The sequence below is a fragment of the Microtus oregoni genome, unplaced genomic scaffold (assembly GCF_018167655.1).
Source record: "Microtus oregoni isolate MIOR12 unplaced genomic scaffold, Mior012 000018F_ref0000195, whole genome shotgun sequence".
Classification (NCBI taxonomy): Eukaryota; Metazoa; Chordata; class Mammalia; order Rodentia; family Cricetidae; genus Microtus; species Microtus oregoni.
Genome location: NW_024543077.1, coordinates 1142501 through 1164648, shown reverse-complemented (window position 1 = coordinate 1164648; position 22148 = coordinate 1142501). Strand labels below are relative to the sequence as shown.

General features: G+C 47.5%; 1 protein-coding gene across 1 annotated transcript in view; it reads right to left on the bottom strand.

The window, feature by feature from the left end:
• Window positions 1-6056: 6056 nt before the first annotated feature.
• The window catches only part of LOC121458899 (integrator complex subunit 4), a 57081-nt gene continuing 40989 nt past the window's right edge, over window positions 6057-22148 (bottom strand). Inside the window, exons 16-23 of the mRNA XM_041668271.1 lie at window positions 21883-21976; window positions 17475-17555; window positions 16374-16504; window positions 15386-15445; window positions 11972-12131; window positions 11668-11811; window positions 8677-8797; window positions 6057-6450 (exon numbers count right to left, since the gene is read on the bottom strand). Of these exons, the coding sequence (XP_041524205.1) occupies window positions 6272-6450; window positions 8677-8797; window positions 11668-11811; window positions 11972-12131; window positions 15386-15445; window positions 16374-16504; window positions 17475-17555; window positions 21883-21976 (970 nt within the window). The 3' untranslated portion in view covers window positions 6057-6271. The remainder of the gene's footprint in view (window positions 6451-8676; window positions 8798-11667; window positions 11812-11971; window positions 12132-15385; window positions 15446-16373; window positions 16505-17474; window positions 17556-21882; window positions 21977-22148) is intronic.

The window sequence follows — 22148 nt, the reverse complement described above, 5'->3', positions numbered from 1 at the left end:
GCAGCTGCTGGTGATGGATGCCTCCAGCTAGGCATCTGTAGATTACTGTTAGCCAGGCTGTGCAGCTAGGCATCCGTAGATTACTGTTAGCCAGTCTGTGCAGCTAGGCATCCGTAGATTACTGTTACCCAGTCTGTGCAGCTAGGCATCTGTAGATTACTGTTAGCCAGTCTGTGCAGCTAGGCATCCATAGATTACTGTTACCCAGGCTGTGCAGCTAGGCATCTGTAGATTACTGTTAGCCAGGCTGTGCAGCTAGGCGTCTGTATTAGCTGTTACCCAGGCTGTGCAGCTAGGCATCCGTAGATTACTGTTAGCCAGGCTGTGCAGCTAGGCGTCTGTATTAGCTGTTACCCAGGCTGTGCAGCTAGGCATCCATAGATTACTGTTACCCAGGCTGTGCAGCTAGGCATCTGTAGATTACTGTTAGCCAGTCTGTGCAGCTAGGCGTCTGTATTAGCTGTTACCCAGGCTGTGCAGCTAGGTGTCTGTATTAGCTGTTACCCAGGCTGTGCAGCTAGGCATCCGTAGATTACTGTTAGCCAGGCTGTGCAGCTAGGCACCCGTAGATTACTGTTAGCCAGTCTGTGCAGCTAGGCATCCGTAGATTACTGTTAGCCAGGCTGTGCACCTAGGCATCCGTAGATTACTGTTACCCAGTCTGTGCAGCTAGGCGTCTGTATTAGCTGTTACCCAGGCTGTGCAGCTAGGCGTCTGTATTAGCTGTTACCCAGGCTGTGCAGCTAGGCGTCTGTATTAGCTGTTACCCAGGCTGTGCAGCTAGGCGTCTGTATTAGCTGTTACCCAGGCTGTGCAGCTAGGCGTCTGTATTAGCTGTTAGCCAGGCTGTGGATTAGAGAGCAATTTAAGGTGGACTTTATAGGAAAAAACAACTAGAGTGAAGCAGGAAGTGAGCAGGTCAGGTTAGCTCTACTCATGCGTCTTCATCTCTGTCAAGCAATCCTAGTGCCCTGGTCACTGCGAGTTCCTCACGGACTTGACAGCCCCTGCAGATCTGGGGAGGTCCTCCCTAGTACCCTTGTCAGATGACTGACAGAACCTTCCTACTATGTACCCTCGGCTTATAAAGCCAGTCCTGGGTGGGTATGAGGGATGTCTGGTAATGTAATCCCCGCCCCCAGTCTAAATTAAGATGGCTCCAGTGGGTACTGAGTCAGGTATGGTTATAACTGCATCACAACCTGCATTGTCATTATGGAATTAATAAGAAATCATAAGGGGGTGGGGGAAGCAGTAAAAACTTCCTTGACTGGGGCTGGAGAGATGGCTCAGTGGTTAAGCGCACTGACTGCTTTTCCAAAGGTCCTGAGTTCAATTCCCAGCAACCACATGGTGGCTCTCAACCATCTGTAATGAGATTTGATGCCCTCTTCTGGCCTGCAGGCAGATATGCAGGCAAAACACTGTATACATATTAAATAAATAAATAAATCTTTAAAAACAAAACTTCTTTGACTGAGAAGTGTCTGGCAGTCGGGTCATTAGCCTTCATATAAAAGCTGCTAATAAATAATACCCGCTTCCAATCCAGTCTGTATGGCCAATGCTGGATACAGAACACGGAGAGAAGCTGTTCTGTGGAGTTATACTTAGTCCCCTCTATTAATCTTCTAAGTCTTTGATTCAGTTTGCAGGAAGCACAGCTCTCATTTGTTCTAGCCTGAGGCCTGAGTGGTTCCTAAGACAAGAATCAGCCATGTGTCATGTGAACTCTTCAGAAGCCTGGACTCAGGATTTGCTTTGAAGAGCTGGGCTAAAGACACGCCACCATGATCGTCTCCCGTCAGTGAACGTGTGGAGGAAGATGTAGGAAACTAAAGGCTCTCGTGTTTCCTAGAACCAGACATTTCTGAGTGCAAGGTTGAGCCTACCTCATCAAATAATTGAATTCCTCAGCCACAGGCTTGTCGGGATTTGCTCAATGTCTCTAAACTCCACCAGCACGGCAAACTCACAGATCCTAGTGCAGCCCACAGTTCTCACAGCTTTGAAAAAGGCATCCTGCCACTAGGGCAAAACCTAGTATAATACCTATAATGTATGTCCACCTCGACACAAAGTCTATCTGGGGCTTTAAGAAAAGTGCACGACCTGGCCTGGACTCTGAGGAAACACTAGAAGCCTGTTTCCCAGCTGTAATGGAGAGAAGCTGGAAGGAAATTTGAACATTTTTAAGCTTGTGTGTGCACCTGTCTGTGAAATTGTGCCGACACCTGTGGAGGCCAAAAGAGGCTTCGGCGTCATTGGAGCTGGAGCCACAGGTGTTTGAGTCACCCAAATAATAGTGGGATCCACACTCCTGCGGTTAAGTGTGCTGGGAGGGACAAGCAGCATACCAGACCAGAGCTACCTCTCCAGCTCCTGGCAGGAAGTTTTAAAAGGGAGCCATTTACAGCGTATTATTCCATTAGATCTTCAAATGTTACACCATAACGGGCTCAGTCAGCAGCCACGGGTCTTAACGCTTCATCTTTGCCACCATCCAGCCGGTCATCAGCTCAGGGTCAAGGAGCTGTCATTCAGCATGTCTTTAAACTCCATCTCCTATGGTAGGTGTCTTTTCTGGGTATTGTACCATTCTGACACGAAAGCCCGATGGGGAAAGTCCACTCCCTGGATGCTCCCCTCCCACCTCCCACCTCCATAGCAGTTACTGCCTCTCGGAGCTGGACAGCGTGACCAGGCTACAAGTCCCAGGCGTGCAAGCTGGGAGCTATGGGACACAGGGCAAGTTAGGTAATTTCAGTTTTGATTGGGTTTTTAAGAATTTGATTAATATATAAGTGGGGTGAAGAGCAGGCACACACATGAAGGGGAACACGGAGGTCAGAACACAACCTGGAGGAGCAGGTCCTTTCCTTTCACAATTTGGGTCCCAAAGAACTTAAGACGCTGTCCTGATGGAAAGAGCCATCTCACTGGCCTGGTTTCTCTAAATTTTAATTATTTTGTTTACCAAATGAAGGTAGGAGTAACTACTTTGTAGAGCAGTTGGAAGTTAGTTCGTGTAAAGAGTTACAGCGCCAAGCACAACTGGAAAGTCGCGTGCTGCTAAGTTCCAGCTTCACCTCTTCGTGGTGCACTTACTTTTGCTATTACTTGTCTAAGCTCTCCGCGTTCCAAATGTGATCAAGACAGGCTGTGGAGGGGGCTGGAGAGATGGCTCTGTGGTTAAGAGCATTGCCTGCTCTTCCAAAGGTCATGAGTTCAATTCCCGGCAACCACATGGTGGCTCACAACCATCTGTAATGAGATCTGCTGCCCTCTTCTGGTCTGCAGACATACACACAGACAGAATATTGTATACTGTATACATAATAAATAAATAAATATTAAAAAAAAAAAGACAGGCTGTGGATGCAGGAACTGCCCGTGTCACCGAATCCATCTCATTCAATGGCCCTTGCTTGACCTATGTCCTAGTTAGAGTTGCTATTGCTGCGGTGAGCCATGACCAAAAGCAACTTGGGGAGTGAAGGGTTTGTTTTATTTGGCCTACAGATCCCAAGTCACAGTCCACTGAGGAGAGGCACAGCAGGAACTCACATTGGGTGGGAACCCGGAAACAGGAGCTCATGGAGGCTTGCTCAACTTGCTCTTACGGAACCCAGGAATGTCCCTACCCACAGTGCACTGTGCCCTCCCCCTCAGCCACTAAGAAATGCTCTGTTGCTTCCTTCAGCTCCATTCTCTCAGCTGAGGCTCCCTCCTGAGGTGACTCCAGCTTGTGTCGAGTGGACACAAAACTAGCCAGCACATGTGCTCATTCCTGCTTTACAACACACCGGATGGCTGGACAGCCATCGTGTGAAGTCTTTTTTTTTTTTTAATTTTCAAGACAGGGTTTCTCTGTGTGGCCCTGGTTGTCCTGGAATTCTGTGTAGACCAGGCTGCCTCTGTCTCCCAAGTGCTAGGATTAACGCATACATGTGGAGGCCAGAGGTGATTTCAGTGTTCTCAATTGCTTCCCATCTTAAAAAAACAAAACAAAACAAAACAAAAAAAACATGTATTGGGAGCTGGGGAGATGGCTCAGTAATGAAGAGCCCTGGCTGCGGAGGAGCTGGTTCACATGGACTCACAGTTGTTTTTAACTCCAGTTCCAGGGGACTGGAGAGCACCGGGCACACAGGTAGTCACATATACCCTACAAATGCAATCGATTTTATTTTATTTTATTTATTTATTTATTTTTTTGTTTTTCGAGACAGGGTTTCTCTGTGGTTTTGGAGCCTGTCCTGGAACTAGCTCTTGTAGACCAGGCTGGTCTCGAACTCACAGAGATCCGCCTGCCTCTGCCTCCTGAGTGCTGGGATTAAAGGCATGTGCCACCACCGCCAGGCTTATTTTATTTTTTTTTTAATATTTATTTATTTATTTATTATGTATATAGTATTCTGTGTGTATGCCTGCAGGCCAGAAGAGGGCACCAGACCTCATTACAGATGGTTGTGAGCCACCATGTGGTTGCTGGGAATTGAACTCAGGACCTTTGGAAGAGCAAGCAATGCTCTTAACCACTGAGCCGTCTCTCCAGTCCCTCCAATCTATTTTAAAATGTGTTTATCATCGTATATGTGTATGGTTTGAGTGTGCCCACGCAGGTCCCACAGTGTGCGTGTGGAGAGCAGAGGAGGCTGGCAGGAGTTGGCTCTCTTCTTTACTCTGTCATTTCTTCCACACTGTACATAGTGCGTCGGCCCTTGAGCTTCTGGGTGATCCTGTCTCTGCCTGTCTTGCACTAGGAGGGCTAGGATTACAGATGTGAGCCACCATATCCAGGATCAAACTGAGATGTCAGGCTTGGGTTGTACTTTTATACTGTGAGCCATCTCAGTGTTTGTTATTTCCAAGACAGGGTGTTACTATGTAACTCTCATGGGCCTTGAATTCAGTCAGGCTGTCCTTGAACCCTGAGACCCATCTGCACAGGTGGGTCAGAGTGCTGGGATTTAAGGCTTACTACGCCATACCCACCCACCTTAGTTTTGAGACAGAATCTGCAGGGACCTTCCTGCCTAGGCTGCACCGCCACCACGCCCAGCTTTTATGGGGTGCTGAGAATTAAACTCATGCTTGCACAGCTCATCACACCCCCCTCCAAAAGACCCCCACAGATCTTGTTTTTTTTTTTTTTTTTTTTGAGACAAGGCCTCACTATATAGCTTTGGCTGTCCTAGAACTCATTATGTGCCCAGGCTGGTCTTGAACTCACAGAGATCTAACTTGCCTCTGCTTGCAGAGTGCTAGGATCACAGGTAAGCACCACCATGCTAAGTAGCCCATTCCCATCATAATGCCCAATTCTAAGACAAGGCTCACACATTGCCGGCAACACCCCTGCTGGGCCTGCTGCCAGCAATGCTGCCTTGTGGATGTGGTTCCCCACGTGCCCAGAGTACCTGTATACTTCCCCCATAGCGGGGCAGTAGAGCAGAACAGCTGGGGCCTCTGGAATCCTTTTAGATTTGAACGAATACAAGTTTGACTATTAACAGCACAGTTTCCCAACCTTATGTGGATGGCACACGCACACAGCACGGGCCTGCTTCCCAGTCAGCCTCTCTGCAGCACCCACTTAGTCCACCTCACCTGGACTTTCCTGCAGCTCCAATGCAGCAGAGGTGCTGCCAGACAGGACTTCCTTTCTTCCCACAGCACGGCCTGCTTTCCCCAAATATGGTCCTCATGCCTTTATTAAAGGCGAAGGGATTCCAAGGGCAATGCAGGCAAGATCGAGACTTCATCCAGGATAAAAATGACTTACTGTCCTGCTATTCTGTCCTTTCTTCACCCGTCCATTGCTTGAACAGATGTCCAAGGCCCTTCAGAACCTTTCAGTGGTGATATACAGCTGTTAAATGGCTTTGGCATTGACTCTGGCAAAGAAATTGTTACTTCAAGAAACAAGACCATGGTTTGAATAACCAGGAGTTGTAAATGCCTGGAAAATCAGACCATATGTCTTACATTTCAGAACTAACAGGTGTTATTACTGCTATGGGCTTTTTTTTAAGACTAGAAACTAGAACAGCTAGGTGTTTTCTCAACTTTATTATGGGAACGGAAGAGATAAACCAGAATATTTCTGTTATTAATGTAAAAATGATTGACCCTGTGTACGGTACTGAAAGGGATTGTAAGGCTGGCATGTTCTTCATGCCTACACACTTCCAGGTGACGCAACAGGCTTCTGCTCACGGGTACCCGGAAAGGGCTCCTAGGCCATGGCTGTGAAAACTGGTTGGGGTCAGCGTCTTGCAGGCTTGGGCATGATGTAAACTTTCACGGGCTTACTGAAAGGGATGGTGCCCTCAATGCTGGTCTCCACCTGTGGTAACATCTCGCCACCCTCCATCCATGGAGATTTTGGGATGCGTGCACCAGAGTTGTAGGCCAGCAGCAGCCGCACTTCCACTTGGCATGGCTCTGGAAAACAAAAATAAAACAAGAAATCCTCCACCACTCGGTAACTTCTAGGAATTCAAATGAAGCTGCAAATGAAGGGCCATCAAAGCCGGCTGCATGGCTGGGGGAGGAGCACATCAAATGGAGGTGGCCCACACCTTTCATCTCAGCACCCTGGAGGCAGAGGCGAGCAAATCTCTCTGTGAGTTTAAGGCCAGCCTAGTCAACATAGTGAGTTACAGGACAACCAGAGCTACATAGTGAGATGCTATCTCAAAAAACAAAAGATGGGCTTTTCCTATGTCTGCATCCCTTTTCATCCTCAAACACGAAACCAGTTTTCTAGCCGAATCATTTGAGGCTGGCCCCAAGGCTGCAGATGTAATGCCACTGCCTCCATGTGAGCTTCTGCCACTCAGAGCCACAGCTGCCGAGGGCACCAGAGAGAAATCTGCAGGAGGCCACAGTGCTGGATACGCAGTCGGTGCTGTGACTGTGGTCTGTGTGCATCTTGGACCTGCCTTTTCTAGTGGAAAGGAAAGGTTCAAGGTAGAAACAGTTCTGGCAGAAAATTTGTTACCAGTGGAAAGGAACCTGTTTCGGGGATTTAAAACAGCAGAGTCCTTCTGATTCTTTCACACACTACACTGCAGATCGGCCGCCTGTCTGTGGCAGGCCTCCTGAGAGTAAACAAACCCCTTGTGAGTCATTGGCTGTTTCGGCTGAGTGACAAGGAGTATAGGACATGCTCTAATTGAGCTTGAATGCACTGAGGGAAGAAGGCAGGGAGGCTTTGGAATAGAAACCCACTCTGTGCCAAGCATAAAACCCCAGGACTTCTTTTCTTGCCACACCATGAAAAAAAGAGTCACAATCTTGAAAAAAGTCCAGGAGCTCAGATAGCTCTAAGTGGCTGCTCAGATCCACCCTGTGAGCAACTGAGCTGAGTTTGGTCTTTTGCTAACCACATGGCTTCCACAAAGGAGAGGGAGAGACATTCAGAAGGACCTACTGGCAACTGCAAGGCACAGAACACAATCAACTTGCATGCACCCTACTTGGGTGTAAGGGTTAAAGATCAGCTTCCAGCTAAAAGTTCGGAGGGTAAGAATGAGCTGGACGGTTCACAATCAACCAGGACAAAGGCTCCAGGACTCCGAATGCCTCTCCAACTCTTTCTGGTCTCTCGAGGTCTACATTGCTCTCCTCCTGGGCCCATTGAGTTCAGCAGGAGTACTAAGTGCAGCCTCAGCTCCAGCCATGCAGCGTACACACCCACACCACAGGGCCTCTCAGTCATGAGTGTGGTCATGACATAAGCACTATGCCAATCCCAGACTTCCAGAACCATCTCCCACTCGGGGTGCAGCCAGGGCAAGCCCAGCATCAGCTCTGTCATCAGGACTCCTGGTCTATCTCAGAGAGCACCACAGCACTTCAAGGAGCCAAATCCTGGGCAAGTCGGGAGGGCAGAGAGCCATTCTGCCTTCCCTTACCATCTTCTGATAGGAATGGCAATTCAAGCCAATGCCACTGAGAAGGGAGAAGAGAGAGAGAAAGAGAGGCAATGGTGGAGAGGAGAAGTGAAAGTCACCCGAGACAAGCCCTACAACGCATCCGTTTTTCCTAGAAGAATGGTTCCCATCCTAAAGAAAAGGAGAAATCAAGTAAGGTCGACAGAATCACACATAAAGGAGGATCTGAACCCCCGACTCTGAGTCCTAGCTCTCTACAAGGTAGCATCCTGACCTCCAAAGCAGCTATGGACTCCACTTCCTGCAATAGTTAGAGCAGGAAAGTTAGTCTCCTCGTGTGCAGCCCAGTCTATCCCCATGAGACTCGGCTCTACAGTCCCCTATGTCTTCTAATGGAACCTTGTTCCTCGTGCAAACAGCAAATCAGTCCAAACATATTAATGTTTGAGCTTATGACATCCTTCCGTAAAAGAGATCCAGTTCACTCAGAGTAGCCCCCAGGACAGGGTTTCTCTGTAGCTCTCGCTGTCCTGGAACTCACTCTGTAGACCAGGCTGGCCTCGAACTCACTGAGACCCGCCTGCCTCTGCCTCCATGCCTGGCCGGCACATGCCTTTAATCCCAGTACTTGGGAGGCAGAGCTGGAGGCCAGCCTGGCCTACACAGAATTCTGGGCCAGCCAGGGCTGCCCAGTGACACTCTAAACAATCATAACGGGCAGAGAGCGAGATTAGTGCGGAGATGCTCCTGCTCCCCCAGCCCGCCGACTCACCTGTCCAGGCAGTGTGGGATAGGTACACCTGAGTGATGAGGCGGTGCCGGCCGGGGCCAGGGTTCCGAAAGTCTGCTGGCTTCGGGTGGATCATCTGAGCCTGGCCATCAGGGTACAAGACCTAAAGCATTACAGAAATGGGACCATAGAAGACACATGAGCCAAGAAAACAGATGTGAACCCCAAGTCAGCAGTAGAAAGGTGACCCTAGCCATCATAAAAATCTGCTTCTTAAGTGGGAACAAGGCATGTCGGGCAGTGGTGGTGCACTCGGGAGGCAGAGGCGAGGCCAGCCTGGTCTATAAAGTGAACTCCAGGACAGCCAGGGCAGCACAGTGAAGCCCCGTCTCAAAAATTTGACAAAAAAAAAAAAAAAATAGGGTGGTGGTGGTAGGCAATACTAGAAGCAGTATGCCGTAAATATTTCTTTTTTTTAAAAGTATTTATTTATTATGTATATAATATTCTTTCTGCATTGTGCCTGAAGGCCAGAAGAGGGCACCAGACCTCATTACAGATGGTTGTGAGCTACCATGTGGTTGCTGGGAATTGAAATCAGGACCTTTGGAAGAGCAGGCAGTGCTCTTAACCTCTGAGCCATCTCTCCAGCCCCCGTAAATATTTCTTAAAGAGAACAATGTCACAGCGCTGGAAGGACTTCCCTCCTCGGCTCTGAAGCAGTCTCCAGAGAGCACTCAAAGAAAGAGGGGGTCTGTTTGCATCGTTAGCCAAATCTTCACATCTCTCCAAGGGACACAGAATTCTTCCCTCAATAGCTTGAGGCCCTAGCTGCCTGTGCAGAGTCTATTACAGGACACAGGGACAAGCAGACAGGAGGACGGACTGGACCAGCTCTGTGCACACAGAGAGGACTCGGATCATCCTTTCAACCACGAAATCCAGGGAAGTTTGTGTCTTGTCTGCTGGCTCAAATCTTTCATCTCTCTGAGCATCTTGGGCCCTCCCAAGGACTGACAGGTCTATGTTTATTTTTCTCTCCCTCTCTCTGCTGTGTTTGGGTATGGGGGGAGGGGATACTGCAGAGACCAGAATGCCCTCCACCTTGTTTTCAAGGCATTTCCCTCACCCCCTGGGCAGCGTGCAGGAATGTGTGGCTATACCGAGATTTTTATGCTCCAGTGATTTTTAGCTTCTTGTTCACTAAGCCATCTTTGTGACTGTTTTGAGATCCAATCTTGTTACGTAGCCTACACTAGCCTTAAACTTGTATACTGAAAGCTTAGTCCGTAAAGTAGTGTTCAGAAGCAGGGTTTTGGGGAAATGACTGGATCATTAGGACTCTGACCTAACCAAGGGCTCAAACCCCTGAGAGATTTGTAATTTCATGTATTCTGGGGCAAGGCTGAGCCTGTCATGTCCCCAGCCCCTCCTCCGTTCCAGCTTGCTCCAAGTCATGAGCTGAACAGCTTTGTCCTCTTTGGACCCCCTGCTATGAGGCTGTAGCCTCACCTGAGGCCTACAGGGATGGAGCCAGGCAACTGCAGGCTGAAACCTTCGAAACCACGAGCTAAATCAACTCCTTCCATCTCAAGTTGCTTTTCTCAGGTATTTGGTCACAGCAAAGATAATTACAAGCTGTTTCTCTCTACTCTGCTTCTAGGCTCTGCGGCCCCATCCTAGGGCAGAAGAAAGCTGTAGGGGCCCTAGTTTCCAGAACTCCGTTATCTTTAACAGCTCAGTGGGTTAACTTAAAAGAAGAGGAGAAGTTGGGAGGATAATGGAGTAAGTGTCTAGGAGGAACTGGAATAGGGCAATGCATCCATGTCTGAAATAACCAAAAAATGACTTCTAAAAGGGAAGGGACTACAGATAAGGCTCAGCTGGTGGAATGCTTGCCTGTTTTATATGAATTATCATTTCATACATGACCCCAAACAGCATATGCCCACAATACTGCCTTTGTGAGCAGAGATGGGAGGATTGGAAGGTCAAGGTCATTCTTAGAGACTTGGAGGTCAGCCTGGTCTAGAGATTCTGTAGTAAAAGTGGGTGGGGGTAAGGAAGAAAGGAGTGGCACAAAGCAACAGAACCAAGTTCCCTGTCAAAGTCTGGACTCTGCTGTCTAACAGCTGCCGGAAACATTCCTTCAGGAGTTTAAAAACCTGTGGCCCAAGCAGGTGAGGGGAAGAAAATGGCCAGCATGAATCATATTCTGAATTCCAGAACAACTTAAAAATGTATTTCCTTTTGCCGTGGCTAAAATACAGTAACTCAGACCGCCCTCTCCTCTCATGACCTGCACCAACAGGGGCTCACTCTCCGCTTTTCCTCACCCTCTGCCAGTCCCCTGTCAGGCGGTACCGCATCAGCACCTTCAGCACAGTAGGCTTAACTGTGCCTGCTGAAGCACCTACCTCCACTTCTAACTGCCGGCCCCTTGATCCGGCTCCCAGTGAAACTGAGCGCACCACACAGCCCGACCCACAACCTCCGCACTGAGCACTGCACTGAAGCAAGCACGAAATGCACAGATGGACGGCAGGAAGGACGGAGAGGTGGAGGAAGCTGGGATTGTGGGCTCGGCTTTACCCCATCTCTCATGTGATTCTAGCTTATCTAATGCTGGAAAAATGTGTTCTCCTGATCATGATCATTTCTTCCCATCTATGAGTTTTGTCTGCCACCTGACCAACCAATAGAACTTGTTTATTACAACTGATACATTCAGCGTGTGTGTGTGTAGAAAGGATTAAATCTAAAGTCTGCATTATACAGATCCTTAGTAAGTAAAACCTTCCTGGATTCTGAGGGCATTATACACATTTCATGCTAATGTCTGCTATTCCTATTTTCAGATGTAGAATCTGAGGTTTAGAGTTTAATTTGCTCAAGAGCAGAGTTGGCTCCTGCCATGGCACCTCTTTTTGTCCCTTTTCAGTCTTGGTCCCTCAAGTAGATGACAAAAGAACCAAAGTTAAAGGCTTCAACACAGTGTCAGTGTAAACACCACGGAGCCCACACCCAACACACCTGGACCTTAACAGTGTTCTGAGGGTCTTGCACATGTTCCAGGGTTGCGTCCACATCCAAGGCTACCACCAACCCAGACGTAAACCGCAAAGGGTTGTCTGACTCGCCTGCGGGCTCGATGATGGTGGCCGAGGCTTTGTGGATCTGTAAACAAGAAAATATGGTCATGTTCAGGCCAGTGAGAAAGCTCAGAGGGGTGGTCCGAGGAAGGACCCTAGCTCACTGCTCCCCTGGTCACAGAAGCTCACTGAACTAAGTGGCTTTAAGTGTCAGGACAGATGGGCGAGGGCACGTGGACTCTGACCTGCTCCGGCAGTGGGAGATGGAGGAAGGTGCTCTGCCGCAGCATTGTTTGCAGAATTTTGATCACTTCCAGAGGTTTAGACGCCATGAGTCGGGGCATAATATCAAGAAGTTTGTCCACAAAGCTGTCATGAAGTTGGGGCAAATCGGCAACGAAGCACCTGTGTGAACACACAGAAGCACTGACCACACACTCGTTCACCAGGCTAGCTAAGCCCACACTTCTGCCAGCCCTGAAGCAGGAAGAGGAATGAAATGGGAGGAGCTTTAGGATCGTGCCTGAAATTGACAGGGACAGTGATCAGCCTGCCGGGGCACCATGATCAGCCAAAGAGCCACAGCTGAGTCAATAACGCCCTAGCCTTGCAGGCATGAGGACCTAAACCTAACCCCCAGAATCTGTAACAAAGACAGGAGCAGTAGCATGAACCTGTATCCCAGCACTGGGAAGGCAGAAGAGGATCCCCAGGGCTTGTTGGCCAGCAGATCAAGCTCACTGGCAAACTCCAGGTTTAGTAAGTGCCCCTGCTTCAGTAAATAAGGTGGAAAGTGTTTGATGGAAACACTCAGAGCTGGAGAGATGGCTCAGAGGTTAAGAGCACTGCCTGCTCTTCCAGAGGTCCTGAGTTCAATTCCCAGCAATGACATGGTGACTCACAACCATCTGTAATGAGATCTGGTGCCCTCTTCTGGCCTGCAGCATACATGCAGATAGAGCACTGTACATATCATAAATCATTAAAAAACACTCTACATCAACATCTGGCACATATAAAACATGTACACACACACACAGAAAATTGGTTTTTTGTTTAACAGCCTGTTTCACTGGTATGGTGGTTAATGTTTATAATCTCAGAATTTGGGGGATTCTGCTAAGGCAGGAGGACTATTGAGAGATCAAGGCCAGCCTGGGCTATAATTTGAGGCTCTGTTAATGAGTAACCATGAGTGTCAGGCATACACCTGAGAGCTTTATATGAGTGTATTTGATCATTACGCTATTATCATTCTTTTCATAGATTCGCTAATTAATTGGAAATGTTATACAGGAGGCTCCATCAAGTGCCAGGTACTACTCTAAGTCTGGGGATCGTGCTAATAATAATAAGCAAGAGGAACAGCTGGGTTTTTGTCGACCCATTTGTAGCACTGGGGATTGAGCCCTGGGCCTCTCCCACCGAACTGTATCCCAGCCCCGGGGGTTTGCTATGATTTGCTGTGGTTTGAGAGAGTGTCTCACTATAGCCCAGGGAAATGCAATCCTCCTGCCTTGGTCTTTCAACTGCTGAGAGTATAGCAGTGTCCTCCATCAAGTGTGAAAGGACTTTGCTAAGATTTATTTTTGACAGATTATGGTGGCACACACCTTTAATCCTACCACTCAGGAGGCAGAAGCAGGCAGATATCTGTGTGTTTGAGGTCAGCCTGGTATACACAGTGTTCTGTAACAGCCACAGTTACATGGTGAAAGGGGGAAAAATTTGTTTTTATTCTAATATTTAAATTTTATTTTTTTTACATGTATGGGTGTTTTATCTGCTTGTATATCTGTGTACCATGTGTGTATTTGGTCCACTGAGGACAGAAGTAGGTGTCAGATCCCTTGTGACTGGAGTTATAGACTTTGTAATCGTGTCTTAAGATGTGAGACCTAGGGTACAGCTCCAGCACTATGCTTGCCTGTTGGCTACTATGCTCCCCGCCATGAAAAACCCAACTGTTCACATGAAACAAGCTCAGTCTCACTACTTTAACTCCATCAAGCCCTCTGATCATCTACTGCATGTTTTAAGAGTAGATCCAGACCATAGTAGATGGACCTGATACCCACTTTTTATTATTATTTATTTATTATGTATACAATGTTCTGTCTGCATGTATGCCTGTCCACCAGAAGAGGGCACCAGGTCTCATAGATGGTTGTGAGCCACCATGTGGTTGCTGGAATTGAACTCAGGACCTTTGGAAGAGCAGGCAGTGCTCTTAACCTCTGAGCCCTCTCGCTAGCCCCCGAGAAACATTTTAAAGTGACAAGAACCTGGGTTCCACTCCCCCAGAACCCAAGTAAAAAGGTAGGGAGTGGCAGTGACCCCTGTAACCCTAGTGTTGGGAAGGTTAAGACAGGAGGCTCCCTGGAGCTTGCTGGCCACTGGCCTAGATAAACCAACGTCCTCCAGGTCCAGTGTGAGACTGTTGCAGAAAATAAGGTGGACAGTAACATCTGTTAAGCACACACCTAACATTAGCCCCTGGATCCCCTATGCTTGAGTGTGCACACACACACACATACACACACACACACACACACACACACACACACACACACACGCAAGCATGCATGCACATAATCAATCAATATTTCGCCCAAGCTAGTCTTGAAATAATAGGCTCAAGTGATTCTTCTGCCTTAGCATCCAGATCAGCTGGGATTACAGACGTGCCCTATGGTGCCCATCTTGAGACACATTTATTCCACACATTCATTCTGTTATTTTAGAAGATTCACATATATTTTTAATTATGTGTGCATGTTTCTGTGTGTGGGTATGTGCACATGAATGCAGGGGCTGGCAGCAGCCAGAAGAGGGCATCAAAGCCCTGGAACTAGAGTTACAGGTAATTGTGAGGCACTCTGTATGGGTGCTGGGAACCAAACTCAATTTCACTGAAAGAACAGTGACTACTCTTAACCATTTCTCTAACTCCTACTTATTTCTTCTCTCTCTCTCTCCATCTCTCTATGGTCTCACTATGCAGCAATGGCTAGCATGGAACTTACTATGTTGACCAAGCTGGCCTCAAATCCCCATGCCTCTGTCTCCATGCTGGCATTAAAGGTATGTGTCAGTACACCTGGCTTGTTATTATTTACCTACGGAATTAAAGAACAACTGCCATAATCCCAGCACTTGGGAGGTACAGGCAGGAGGATCAGGAGTTCAAGCCAGCTTTAGCTATACAAGTTCAAGGCCTGCCCAGAGTACATGAGACCCTGTCTCAAAAAGGCAAAAGAACAATGCCAGGCACACTGGTACATATCAGCAATCCTACCATTCAAGAGGTGAGGCAGGAGGATCAATAATTCAAGACCAGTCCGGGCAACACAGTGAGATCCTATCTCAAACAAAAATATAAAAGGAATTAAAAGAATAATTTGTTGTTGTTTGTAGAGATTCATACTTGTTTTCTGTAGCTCAGCTAAGGGCTGAATCCAAATGGCCCTGATGTTTTTATTATTTATTACTTCGAAGCTCTAGACTCACAACGTTTATACACCACTAAGGAAAACACTGACAACAGGTGATGGGCAGCTCAGCAGCACGTAAAAGACGTGATCTCGTTTGGCGTCTGTTAGGTTACTTTCTGCATAAACAAGATGAAGAAACCATCGTAAGAGTTACAAAATACTCACCTCTGAAAAAAATCCACTTCCTGTAAAAACTTTTCACACATTCCAAATAAGGGGTCAACTCTGCAGGAAAAAAGCAAAGTGTAAAAAACCTGTCACTCCATGAACGAAGGAGTGAGGACAAGAACCCCGAAACCCAAGCACTGTAAGATAGACAAGCTCCTAGACTCTCTGAGGAACACAAGGCCAGGAGTCGTATCTGTGGCTAGAGGTCAGGCACGGGTCTGATCTGAGACTTCCTGAAAGTGAAAGAAGCAGACTGCACATCTCTTAGCTGACTTCCCTATATCTTCCTCATCATTTGCCTTAAGAGAGCGGTGACTGTATCCACGGTGTCCTCAGGAGAACACCTGTTCTGTCCAGTGTGCACCTGTCCTTCTGTCTATGTGTTGCTTTCATTGGTTGAATAAAGAAACTGCCTTGGCCTTTTGATAGGGCAGCACTTAGATAGGCGGAGTACAGAACTGAATGCTGGGAAGGGCAGAGAGAGAGCCGCCATGGAGCTGCCAGGTCAGACATGTTGAATCTTTCCCAGTGGTGTCATACAGATTATTAGAAATGGGTCGAATCAAGATGTGAGAGTTAGCTATAGGAAGCTAGAGCTAATGGGCCAGGCAGTGTTTAATTAATATAATTTCTGTGTGATTATTTCGGGTGTAAGCTAGCCAGGTGGGACCAAAGCAGGCCCTCTCCATACAACATGCACCTTACCCTCGCGTGGTCCATGCAGTGACTATCAGCTGCACCTTACCCTCGCGTGGTCCGTGCAGTGACTATCAGCTGCACCTTACCCTCGCGTGGTCCGTGCAGTGACTATCAGCTGCACCTTACCCTCGCGTGGTCCATGCAGTGACTATCAGCTGCACCTTACCCTCGCGTGGTCCGTGCAGTGACTATCAGCTGCCCCTTACCCTCGTGTGGTCCGTGCAGTGACTATCAGCTGCCCGTTACCCTCGCGTGGTCCGTGCAGTGACTATCAGCTGCCCCTTACCCTCGTGTGGTCCGTGCAGTGACTATCAGTTGCAGGGCTTTGGCCTGGAGCCTCATGTGGTGTATGATCACCACCTGCTTATTCTCCACCCCGCTGTACATAAACTCCATTTTATAGGTTTCTTCCATGATCTGTAAGGAAAGACAATCAGTAAAAGATCACAGGAGAGAGAGGGCTGCACAAGCTTCCAACCCTAGCTGAGGAGCTACAGACAGCTGATGGCTTCTGAGGAAGGGTGTGGCTCCTGGCAGGCTAGTGACACTCTTGTGGGTGGCCCTAACCCTGGTATGGACAGAGCACAAACAAGACTCAACAGGTTATTTTTTTAAAAAAGGAGAAACAAAATCGGATGGTAGAGAGGTGGGGATAGTTTTAGGAAAAGTTAGGAAGAGGAGTATGGATGAATATAAAAATACACTCTATGAAAGTATTAAAGAATTAAAAATATTAAAATAACCTCAAAATTGCCAGGCGTTGGTGGCGCACACCTTTAATCCCAGCACTTGCGACGCAGAGGCAGGTGGATCTCTGTGAATTTGAGGTCAGCCTGGTCTACAGAGCAAGCTCCAGGACAACAAAAGCCCCAGGGAAACCGACTTAAATAACAAAACAAAGCAAAAAACCAAAATCCCACCTCAAAATTATTTTACATGCACTTTAGAGAAAAGATCTACAACTATTTTTATTAGATTTTAATATGTTTGAAACATGCAATAATATAAATGGCATCACATAAACTGTGTGAGAGAGTGTGGGTTCTGTATATGGGTTCCAGGTCCTGAATTCAGGTCATCAGGCCTACATACTTCGACCTGCTGAGCCACGCCCCAGGCCCACAAACTGATATGTTAGAACAATTTCAGAAATCACGCAATTCAGCCGCCACACTGTACAGAGGATGAAACTCCAAGAGACTCAGATAACTTGTTCATTTATCAGCCCGTAAGGTGGAGGAGACCTGAACTCGAGCCCTGGTCTTCTGGAGCCCAGCGCTGGGCACAGTCACCGCACAACCCTTCACTAACTTCTATTAGACCTGGAAGTCACAGAAGCCCAGTGATCCCAGACAGACGTCCGACTGAGGAGTCTCCATATGCTTACCTGTTTTGCTGCTGCTGAGGCCAAATCACTCTGCTTTAGATATAGGGGGGCAGCCACATTCCACAGCTTCTCCTGCAAAGCCTACTCAGACAAACGAGAGAGACAGGCACAGCGGTCACAAAAGGGACACAGAATTGAGATCTGTGCTTTGATTGAGAATTTAGCATACTGCGGGTTTCCTCCCATTCCTTGCACTGTCTAAAAGCGAGTAAGCCTTGCCTACCTACCGCAGAGGTGTGCGACAGCTGGCGCTCAGATGACTAGCAGGACAATCAGCTGCTGCACGCTGGGCCCTGGGGCCTTGTTCACAGGGTCACTGCATTAACCCGAGCAGCCTAAACTGTCCGGCTTCCAACTGAGATTCCAACCCATGTGTGGTGTCCTTTGACACACCCTACCACTATCCAATGTGTAAAACTCCCAGCCGGGCAGCTTTCCTAGAGCCTCCTCTCCCAGCTTCTCTCCAATCAGAGCGCTCACTGAGAGCCACAGGTGTCACTCCCCACCCCTCTCTATCACCTACGCAGGTCTGGGTACCAATTCCACCTATCTCTGCTGTGGGTTTATTTCAGGGAGTTTCTTCTCCATCTTTTGATTTCCTGTTCTTTTCTTCAGAAAGGGTGACCTTATGGATGCAGCCCAGGCTGCCTCAAACTCATGATCCTCCTGTCTCAACTTCTCTAGTAGGCACCATCAAACTTGGCTTCCAAGGACCTTCTAACAGCGCAATGAATGACTTCATAGAAACCAGACTAACCCTATCTAAAAAACGCAAGTCACACACGTCATTTTCAATTTTCTAGTAGGCACGTTTATAACAGAAAACACACTGGCAAACTAAATTTTGGGGGTGTTTATTTCAACATGGTCTCATCCTATAGTCCAAGCTGGCCTTGAACTTGGCAACCTTCCTGCCTCAGACTCCTGAGTACTGGGATTGCAGGTATGAAATATTATGCCCAGCTCAGTAAAAATGTTTAAAATAAATATAGTCTACTTGGGCCAGGTGTGTAGCACACACCTTTAGTCCCAGCACACAGGAGGCAGAGACAGGTGGATCTCTGTGAGTTCAAGGCCATCCTGGCCAGCATAGAGACCCTGCCTCAAAAAAAAAAAAAAAGAAAAAGAAAAAAAGAAAAGAAAAATTAAGAATATGTATAGAGTCTATTTAATTCAGTATACTGCCATTTTAACAAAAGTGGTACCTTTTTCTGTTTTGTTATTGTTGTTTTGTGTCTGTGCACCACACACACGCCTGGTGGCTTTAGAGGGCAGAAAAGGGCACTGGCTCTCCTGGAACTGGAGTTCTAGACAGTTGAGAGCAACCTATGGGTACTGTGGGCACTAGGAACTGAACCTGGGTTCTCTGAGAAGAACAAGTGCTGGCACCATCGAGAGAAGAAGACAGGAGATGTCATCAGTGGACCGAAGCCAGGACAGGTCCTGAAAGGCTCCGATGCAGGGCCCAGTTGGTATTCTCAATTCATATTCTAAAACCACAAGCTGGGGCCAACAAGCAAGACTTTACAGAAGAGTAGGTGGCAGTCAGCAGGTTGTTAAGGGCAATGACCAGTTACTTTAGCTATTTCTCTAGGTCATTCGGTTCCAGGTAGCGAGTGAAGACATGCTTGGTAGTGTAAGCAATGCTTTAAGTGAACTGCTAAATAAATCAATAACTCAGTACTTTCTACCCTATGCTACCTCAAGCTGGCTTCCCTTTCACACCTGCAACGTAAAGTAAGTCTCAACAGTCCAGTGGGTACTTTGCACCAAGGATCAGTGGCCACACCTATTTGGAAGCACCACACTGAACAGCAGTAGAAAACTGTTACTTCCAATTATTTCTCATGTGCAAGTTTCTACATAAGTGTGGTTGGAGCAGAATGCTTCTGTATTTTTTTTTTTTGAGTACATAATATTATACTGTAAGTATTTTCCCGCCCACCACAGACCATACGGCTGAGAATAGCCACAATTTATTAGCTCCTCCCTATCACAAACACACTCCTGGCTCAGGTTCTAGGCTAACAAGAGTGATCAGCACAGTTGAGCAATGTCTTCTCAATCCCCTCTTTTGCTACTAACAAAAGTGGATTTTGTTTTGCTTTTTTCAATAAGACAGGGCCTCGCGCCAGCAACCTGTCCTTTATTCCCTTTCCCACTCTCCTGTCTCCAAGTGGCTCTCACATGCGCCAGGCAAAGGAAACGTTCTGCTGCTCATTTCTATCGCCAGCCAAGTTTAGTATGGAGGTAGTTTCACTAAGATGCCCAGGCTGGCAATGAATCCTGCTGCTTTGGTCCCCCAAACGGGCAGATTACAGGTCTGTGCCAACAAAGGCCTGGGAGGTTGGCCCTTTTAAGAGAAATGAATTAGCCTTTGACAAACAAAATCAAAAGCAAGTTCAGAAAATAGCATGCCAGGTGGTGGTGCACACCTTCAATTCCTGCACTCGGGAGGCAGAGGCAGGCAGATCTTTGTGAGTTTGAGGTCAGCCTGGTCTACAGAAAGAGAATTTCAAGACAGCCAGGGCTACACAGGGAAACCCTGTCTCAAACACCACCATCCCCTCTTCACCAAAAAAGAAAGTGTGGGGGCCAGCCATGATAAGCTAAGAAAGGACAGGTCACCCAAGGCAAGTTCTTATTTCCAACCGCTATCACATGCCAGAGTAGAACTCGGCCCTGGATAAATTTAATAAGAGGCCTGAGTCTCGGTAGTTTACCCTGAGGCAATACCTGGTGCCAGGACCTGACCACCGCCCAAGAATAGACCATTCAAAGGAAATACCTAGAGCTGGAGAGATGGCTCAGAGGTTAAGAGCACTGGCTGCTCTTCCGGAGGTCCTGAGTTCAATTCCCAGCAACCACATGGTGGCTCACAACCATCTATGAGATCTGGTGCCCTCTTCTGGCGGGCAGGCATACATGCAGACATAATAAATGAATGAATGAATGAATGATTTTTTTTTTAGAAAAGGAAATGCCTAACATTCCAACCGCTGTAGATAGGATCACCTGCCAGTGCACATTCACCAGGACACCCCTAGACAAATGTCAGCCAATCAGAAGTCCGGAACCTCAGAAAACCCTCACCCCCATCTTTACTACTATAAAAACCCTATTCTAATTGAGCTCAGGGCTCTCCAGTTATTCCAATACGTTGGACATGGAGAGACCAAGTTCGCAAACTTGACTAAAATAAAGGCTCTTTGTTTTTACATATGGGACTCAGTTTCCTTGCTGGTTTTTGCGGGAACTTCGCGGATTTGGGCATAACAGAAAGAAAATAGTATGAAAGTTTAAATATGAGGCTAATCCCACTAAATCAAACACTTAATGACCCTAGTATCCTTCTCTTTTGGAAACAGGGTTTTATAAGGACCTGTCTATTGTCCTGAAACTCCGAATCCTCCTGTCTCCAATTCCCATCGGTCCAAATGCTGGGACTATAGTGTTCCTGTTTATCCGGTGCTGAGATCAAGCCCGGGGCTTGGGAATGCTAAGCAGGTATTCTACCATCTAAGCTATGTAGCCTTTGCTCCAATCTTCAGGATTTAAAACTTAAAATCCGCCCTAATTTGTTGTTGTTTGGTTTTTCAAGACAGGGTTTCTCTGTGCAGACCAGGCTGGCCTCAGGCTCAGAGTCCTGGGATTAAAGGCGTGCAGCACCACACCTATTGTTCTAATTTGAGAACGATAAAAGATTTCTCCTAAAATTAAATTTCCCGTATGTGCTGGATAGTTTTATGTCAACTTGACACAAGCTAGAGTCATCTGAGAGGAGGGAACCCTGATTGAGAAAATGCTTTCATAGGTGTAGGCAAGGCTGTAGGGCATTTTCTTTTTGGTTTTGCTGTCTCTGCCTCCCTCTCTCTCTGTAAACCATGCTGGCCTCGAACTCAGAGATCCACTGGCCTCTGCCTCCCGAGTGCTGGGATTAATGACATGCGCCACCACTGCCCAGCTGCATTTTCTTAATATATGACGGAGGGCCCAGTCCATTGTGAGTGGTGCCATCCCTGGGCTGGTGGTCCTGGATTCTATAAGAAAGGAGCTGAACAAGCCATGAAAGCAGAGCTTCTCTATGGCCTCCGCATCAGCTCCTGCCTCCAGGTTCCTGCCCTGTTTAGTTCCTGTCCTGACTTCCTTCAATGGTGAACGGTGATAAAAAGATGGAAGTGCAAGCCACACAAACCTTTTCCTCCTTCTGGTCATGGTCTTTCCTCACAGCAAGAGGAAGCCTACCTAAGACACTGTATGTGTTCACACTTATTTCAATAGAGACATGTGATTTTCCCACGGCTGGATGGCTTCACAGAACAGTTTTTCCACTTAGGGTCTCAAACACTGCTGATCATTCAAGTCCATTCTTCGCATCAGAATCCATAAACACTGAATCCAAGCAAACCTTAATAAGGAGCAGCTGACACTGAAGATAGGCAGCAGAGAAGTCGGCCACCCCTGCCAATTCAGACTGAAGTTCTCCAAGTCTCTGCAGATCTCTATAGTAAAAACAAAACCAGAACACAAACAACTCAGACACAAAACAGCAAGTCAGACAGTGCAGAGGGTAACAAGTAATGTGGAGATCACGTCACACTGTTTGACCACACAGCAGAAATTACCTATGCCCCACAATATTCATTGCCATGTGGACTATTGCATTGAACCGCA